Source organism: Mus caroli, unplaced genomic scaffold (assembly GCF_978045245.1).
Source record: "Mus caroli unplaced genomic scaffold, Mus_caroli_1 scaffold_8, whole genome shotgun sequence".
In the NCBI taxonomy this organism is placed as follows: domain Eukaryota; kingdom Metazoa; phylum Chordata; class Mammalia; order Rodentia; family Muridae; genus Mus; species Mus caroli.
In genome coordinates, this window is record NW_028227263.1 from 5,420,569 (window position 1) to 5,428,035 (window position 7,467).

The window sequence follows — 7,467 nt, forward strand, 5'->3', positions numbered from 1 at the left end:
TGGATTTGATCTGTTCTTTTCTTTCTGTTTCTTAAAACAAAACCTCTGGCTTTTATCTCTTTTTTTTCCATTCAAAAGACCACCCCAAAGCTATGACTTTCTGTTTAGGCACTGCGCCAGCTGCATCCCCAGACTGAGTACTTTGAGGGAGGATAGCATGAGAGTCTCATATGCTAAACATATACCTACCAAGGGCCAATGTCTTTTTCTCCTTTGTGTTTGCATAAAATAAATTAAAACATTGGGATAGGAAAGTAAAAGAAATTAAAACATTAGAGGTATAATAATGAGACCATACCAGTGTTCGTGATAAAAATTGCTCCTAACTGCCAAAAACTGAAACATCTCCACTGTATTCTAATCAGCTATAGGTGACCATGGAAAATGGTGGCAAACTTTTCCAATGTGCCACAGGTATGTGCAACATGGATAATCAAAGCTTCAGACTGGGTGACTTTCCTCATGGTGCATGTTCTACAGTTCCAGGAAGTGAAAAGTCGGCTTTGGAATCAGGAAGCACCAGTGGCCTCTGGGGACAAAAGGAGGGAGGTGTGCGGCCCTGGGATGCTTGCTATCTTGTTTGCAGGGAGGGTTTCATGGGTGTGTTCCTGAGTCAAAATCACAAACTGTGTAACTGTTTGTGGTTATCAAACATCAACCAAACCTCCTCAAAGCTCTTCTAAAGAAACAGAACGTCCCACCCAAAGGAAACTCCAGACCCAGAACCACAACGCAGCCACGTTCCTGCAGCTTCCTCTGACCAGCATCTGAGAAGAGCTGACACTAGTAACCAGTCTCTGTTAATTTGCCACGTTAGAAAAACCAACACAGGAAAATCATCATGCTATCATAAGAGGTGCAAAAATGAATAAAATCCATTGGCCATTTATGATCATGAATAATCACAGCCAAGTGTTTGCAAACCAGAGGCTTTACAGAGGGAATACCCACCCACATTGAACATCTTGCTTTTTGCTCTTACAGATATGACCAGATGCGATCTCTGCACAAAGAGCTGGAAACATGCACAGGAAGATGAACAAAACACACACCAGAGCGTTAGACAGTGAGCCATAACCAGATAATGTCATTGAGGTAGAAATGCCAGGAGAATGTACATAAAAGCTAGATGTCACAGCAGAGTCCGGCTTACTGAAGACCAAACTACAGGAGCCAGCTATGCATCTTCACGTGCCCCACACATTGGATTAGAACATGAGTGCTAGACAGGTCCATTTGTAGAAGCAGCAAAAATATCCACTATGTGAGAACTGGCCCCATGAAAGGTATGAGGCCACCTCTATCCAGAAAGCTGAGAGACACTAAAGGGAATGTAAATAACTGGAAATACATCAAGCTGATGGGCTGGAAGCCTCAGTCTACAAAGATGTGGAATTATGGGAGCACAGAACTCCACAAACTGATCTAGAATATACTTGAAATTTTAAATGTGTAGGAACACCTTCCCTGCCTAAATTGTGTGGAAACATGTGTTGAGATTTAATGTGTTCACTGGGGTCTTCCCAGAAGTAGAGAGGTCAGGGAGCAGAGAGGGTGGGCCTCTTTTTTCCTTCCTAGGAGTCCCTCTAGCATGGGCATGATGAAGGATATGCAGGTGTGCACTAAAGAGGGACAAAGAGAGAAAGAAGGCAAATCTTAGAGCTGGGGCTTCAGCGTGTCTGTTCCTCAGATAGAAGGGTAGATCTGCTTCGGTGCTGATGTTAGAAGCCAGGAGAGAATGATGGGCAAGAAGAGCGGAGTGAGACTTTGCACACTAGAGAGATCTGGGAAGGACCAGGACACCATGCAAAGATGCAGGGCCTCAGGATGCCTGTGGGCACAGATAAGGTCACTGGAAGCAGGAAGTTGTTCCCCACCTTGTGGCTTCTTTCTGAGAAATGGGGTTGGTTAAGAGTGAAAGAGCATGCTGGTAGAGGGAGGCAGAGGCCTAGAGGCAGAGACAACAGTGGGGAAAGGGCAACAGAGCGTTGGAAGCTGTACCCATACTCTTGGGTTCTCAGGGGTGAGGGAGCACTATTGTGGAGCAGTGGCTGAGGATTGGAAAGGACCATGCATAGTCTCTGCACATTCCAGTCTCATTCCAAAGCGCTCCCACCACCACCACAAGGCTACCCAGCATCAATACTTATGACATCTCATCCTCACATCTGAGACTCCCACAGAAACAACGATTGTCCTGGATCTGGGATATAGATATAGCTGAAAAGCAAATGAGTAACCAACATTTGTAAAAATGATTTTGATACGGGCATTATGGAGTCAAAGATGCTGGTCCCAGGCAGTCCCCAAGGGTACTGTCAATTAGATCCAAGACCATATGGTAAGCTGTGGGTCCCCTAGCCATAGAAAGCTGGTCCACTGTCTTCTATGATTGAAATGGCCTCTCATCTGCCTGTACATGCCAGAGCTGAAGCCTCCTGGTCAGGTCCTGACACTGCACCCTCTCACTACCCACTGCCCTCTGGTCCCTTAGGTCATATGCAATATCACTAAAGACCTTCAGGTCAAAGCTAGCCATGGGGTACACTTGGGAAGATACCTGCCATATCTGCCATGGTCATGGGACAGAGATAGTACACCACAGCCCCCAGCAAGGACAGAGCCATGAGTGTGGTCTTTCCAGGGTCACAGTGCCAAGGCAGAGGGTCTTGTGTCTCGTTTAATAGCTCATCCCACCCTGTAATCCTAAAAATAGGCTGCACAGGAGTCAGGAAAGTTGTGATGAAACAGAACAGCTCTGAGCAGGCCCTGAGCCTGAAGTGCAGCAAAGCAGGAAGGAGCTGAGGACCCCAGGTGACTTGGTCCTTAAGCCCCTGGTAGGTGTTCAGGGGTCTGTTTGCTCATATCATGCCTCCTATGCCTGCCCTGCCCCCTGAGGTCTTTGGCTGGGCAAATGTCCATTGTTTCCTGGTACAGCCAGTCTGGTTGACAAGCACAGTCTCAGGGGACCACATGAGGATAAGGTGAAAGCAACCTACCAGAAATCACCCAGGGACAGATGCAGGGAGTGGCCTCTACTCCTTCCTCCTGGCCCCAACCTTTTGCAAAGCTCCAGCTAGGCAAAACCTTTTCTGTTGGCTGCTCTGCCAGGAGCCAGAAGAGCTTCCCACACACATGCCCAGTCTCCCCCATAGAAACACTCTGGGCTGAGGCAAGATGGGACAAGGCCTGCAGCTTCCCAGCTCACAGCTGACTTCCCCGTGCTGAGGTGGAGGGTGAGGTGGGACCTGAGAACACAGAATCCCAAGTCCCACCCATGTGAACAGGATGCCTAAGGAACTCCTGTTCCATCTCTGGCCTTTGATATTTGTCTCTGCTGTGAGGGAGTCCCTTTTATTGAGTGGAGTCACTAATGCAGCCAAACTCTGAGTTTGTATCCTCCATGTCCTGATCTTGTTGCAACAGTCACCAAGAATATGAACACCATCCAAGGGCAAAACCCACCTCCCTATCCAGGAGTGCAGTGCCTCGGCTAGTTTCAGCAGAGATTTAGGGAATCCCGGGAGCCTACAGTCAGGTGCTCAGTCATCTCTACCCCAGTCTTGGTCGTCTACTCCTTCCAGAACCATGAGCCATTGTTTCTCACACAGAACTCCTCTGCATCTTCAAGGTTAAGGTCCCAGAAGCAGCACTGACTCCAGGAAATCCTGAACGAAGCCATGAAGCCCTTGGTGTCTTCTTAGTGGGCTGGCAGTCAGGAAAGACTCAAACCCCCAGATCCACCACCTAAAATCCTCATTAGCACCCACTCAGGTGAGAGCTTGGGGGAGGGGGTGTAAGTGCATGTGTTCATGAGTGTGTCTATGTGCATCCCTGTGTATGCACATGAGTGTGTCTCTCAGTCTATGTATGCCTGCATATTGCTGTGTGTATGTATCTACACTTGTATATATGTACCTGGGTGTGTACCTGTATGTGCCTGCATGTGTCTGTGAGCATCTGTGTGTGTGCCTATGTATATCTATGTTACATCTGCGTGTGCACCTGCTTGTGTCTGTGTGTGCATCTTCATGAGCCTGTACAAAAGCCTCATGCATTTGCACATGCTTCATCCTGGTTGTGTGTGTGTGTGTGTGTGTGTGTGTGTGTGTGTGTGTGTGTGTGTCCAGGTGTGCCTTCACACGTCTGTATGAACCTGAGCTGAAGCCTAGCTCAGCAATAAGCCTGAAACTGATTTCTGGTGACCATGTTCCTCCTGGGCAGATGTTCACATGAAGGGGCAACATGTTTGTGTTTTCAAGATCATTGCTGTTTGAGGCTGTGTATGTCCACAGGGTGTGAGAATGGGATGGAGGCTATTGAGGCTGGGAGGTTGGTGTTTGTCCCCTGGCTATCTGTGTGTGCCAGAGGTGGATTTGCTTGGGGGCATATCTGTCTATGTGTCAAGAATCTGCTCTCCTTGTGAGGGCCTATGCTCTATATGTGTACATGTGGCATGGAGGTAAGCTCAGATGCCCTGGAAGTGAACCTAATTTTAAATAGGAGAGTTGAGATTAGGTGTTAGGTTTTGGAGGAGCCTGTGTGCTACGTGTGAACTTTCTGAGTACTTCCCATGGTGTCTCCAAATCGAGAACAGGACTCTAGTCCAGGCTCTAGTGCTCCAGGTTCAGCAGCCCTGGGTCCCCAGCACCACCCATTTTGTCCCCACTTGTCTGAGTCAGGTGCTTAGACCATGCAACAGCTACTCCTTTCAGAGAAAGAAACAGCTGGAAGAAAGGATATTTGCTCATGCACACAGCTAATGGGCAACAGACCTAAGCAGAAGGCAGTTGTGGGTCACAGGAGCTGCATCAGGGAAAGACCTGGATTTACCTAGCTCAGTTCCTAGATAGGTCACTTAGAGACAGCAGTATCAATGATCCAGCTATGCAAAAGAAGGGTCTCTGTACCATAGCCCCAGTCTAATAAGACCTGCCCAGACCACCATACCTGATCTTCCAAGGTCTTTCCAGATAACCAGGCCAAGCCTTGCTTAGACCTTCCCAGACCCTTCTGTTGCATGGCACCCTCTGTCCTGCTGCTGGCAGATAAGCTTGTCCTTTCCAGCCAGCTCAAGACTGGGCACCTACAGAGCCATAAACCATCTCTGCTCCCTGGAGCCATTAGGGCAGGTAACCTGTCAGGTTCCCTGTTCTTAGAGCATGCTTTCCACCCATCCTGTGAGGAGGTGAGGCAGGGACTGGGTCTGCTATGGCTTGTCCGGGTAGCCAGTGGGAGTCCTGCCATAAACCTGGTTGACAGGAGAGTCCGGGGCTTGTGGGTAGGAGGTGTCCTGTTCAAAGTTATAGCTCAAGAAAAGGGGGGCGGTGTGAGCTCAGTTCCTGGGGCACAAAATTCTTGAGGCAGAAAAGAGAGTACCTGGTAAGCCTAGGCATGGCTGAAAGGCCACCTGCCCAGGAGCTCATCTTGCATTCTTACTCCAGGGGCCACTATGAGATGGACAACAGAGTAGCGCCCTGGAAGATTCTATTTGTTGACTAATGTCCGAGGCCCCTCCAGCATCATCCTTTCTACTCCAGGCTCCATCCTGAGGCTTAGCTTGGGCCCTAGTCTGGACTGCAGAGTGGGTGGAGGCTGGGTCCTGTGCTGGTCACCAGTTATGTTTATTAACAGCACTCTGGACACAGAATGAAAATGGAGACACGTCTGGAGGTTGATCCTCCACCTGGTCAGATATGTTCTCTGTGAAATAAGCCAGTATGTCCAGCAAACTAGCTGGGCTTCCCTTTGCAGTCATGTGGGGATGCATTAAAGACAGCCAAGATGGAAACGAGTAGAAAGTATTCCAGTCACTCCAAGTGAATAGGTTTATTTATGTATTTGTATTTTAACCCCAGTGTGTACATGTTCTTGTGTGTGAGTGCAGACTCATACATGCTGTGGCACGTATGCAAACATCAGAGGACAGGCTCACATGTCAGTCTCCTTGTTTGAGGCAGGGTTTCCTGTTCACTACGACACACACCAGACTAGCTGATCCGTGAGCTTCCAGGGATTCTCCTACCTCTGCCTCCCACCTCTCCACAAGAATGCTGAGGTTACAGGTTCATATTGCTATGTCCATCTTTACCTGAGTCCTGGGGACTCCCCCATACCTAATTCTTCTCCCTTTGCTCCCTCAGGTGGAGTCTGAGCCACCATGTTTGCCAGGAGGAACAGCTCAGATGTGACTGAGTTCATCCTTGTAGGATTCTCAGGCTCCCTGGGGCTCCACCTAAGCCTTCTAGGGCTGTTCTTGCTGGCTTACATGCTGACTGTCACAGAGAACCTGGTCATCATCACAGTCATTCGCGCCAGCCCCTCACTGCACAAGCCTATGTACCTCTTCCTCAGCAACCTGTCCTTCCTAGAGATCTGGTACATCTCTGTCACGGTGCCCAAGATGCTGCTCAGCCTGGTCTCTCCCAAGTTCCAGCACATCTCCTTCACAGGCTGCATGGCCCAACTGTACTTCTTCTTGGCACTGGCCTGTACCGAGTGTGCGCTCTTGGGTGTCATGGCCTACGACCGCTATGTGGCAGTCTGCAACCCACTTCGCTACCCAGTCATCATGAGCCCTGGTCTCTGCAGCCTCCTGGCTGGAGGCTCCTGGTTGTCTGGCTTCACCATTTCCCTGGGGAAGGTCTTCTTCATTTCTCGTCTAGGCTACTGTGGTCCCAACATCATGAACCACTTCTTCTGCGATGTGTCCCCGCTACTCAACCTCGCCTGCTCTGACATGTCAGTTGCAGAGCTTGTAGACTTCCTCCTGGCACTGCTCATCTTGTTGGGGCCACTGCTGTTGACTGTCTTCTCCTACACGGCCATCCTCAGCACCGTGCTACGCATGCCCTCCACCGGTGGCAGGCAGAAGGCCTTCTCCACCTGTGCCTCGCACCTGGCCGTGGTGGTCATCTTCTATTCAGCTTCTCTCTTCATCTATGCCCGGCCCCGTGCCCTCTACTCCTTTGACTACAACAAGCTTGTGTCCGTTGTCTACACAGTGCTCACACCCCTAATTAACCCCATCATCTACTGCCTTCGGAACCAGGAAGTCAAGCAGGCACTGCATAAGGTACTGCAGCGAGCAGCCCAGGTTCTAGGCGCCTCCTCCTAGGAGGAACCATGCTTCCCCTGCCCAGGGAACCAGCCCAGGTGAACCTACCCAGCTGAACCTGCTCACCACTTCATCAGGATGAACAGACAGATTGGCATGCCCTCCTGACAGTCCCTGAATTCTGCTTATGGCTACAAGACAGCTGCAGCAGCATGGCTCCCAGGTCCGAGGCCAGGAGCCCTTCCCTGGACCCATGCAAAGGCTGTGCTCATGGAAGAGTTCTTTCCAACCAATCATGGTCAACCTATAGCTGCAGCTCTTCTCCCCTGAGGGGAGCAGAAAAGACCATAGCATACCGAGATGTCTGCGCACACAGATCTTCTAGCTCTGCATGCCACACTGGAGCTGCA

The 7,467-nt window shown here is 49.9% G+C and overlaps 1 protein-coding gene across 1 annotated transcript; it reads left to right on the forward strand.

The window, feature by feature from the left end:
- Window positions 1–6,160: 6,160 nt before the first annotated feature.
- On the forward strand, window positions 6,161–7,117 carry LOC110299044 (olfactory receptor 226-like). Its single transcript, XM_021168633.1, has one exon. The coding sequence runs from the start codon at window positions 6,161–6,163 to the stop codon at window positions 7,115–7,117; it is 957 nt and encodes a 318-aa protein (XP_021024292.1).
- The last annotated feature ends 350 nt before the right edge of the window (window positions 7,118–7,467 follow it).

Coding starts and splice junctions, on each gene's coding strand:
- LOC110299044 (XM_021168633.1), top strand. CDS start 6,161: ATGTTTGCCAGGAGGAACAGCTCAGATGTGACTGAGTTCATCCTTGTA.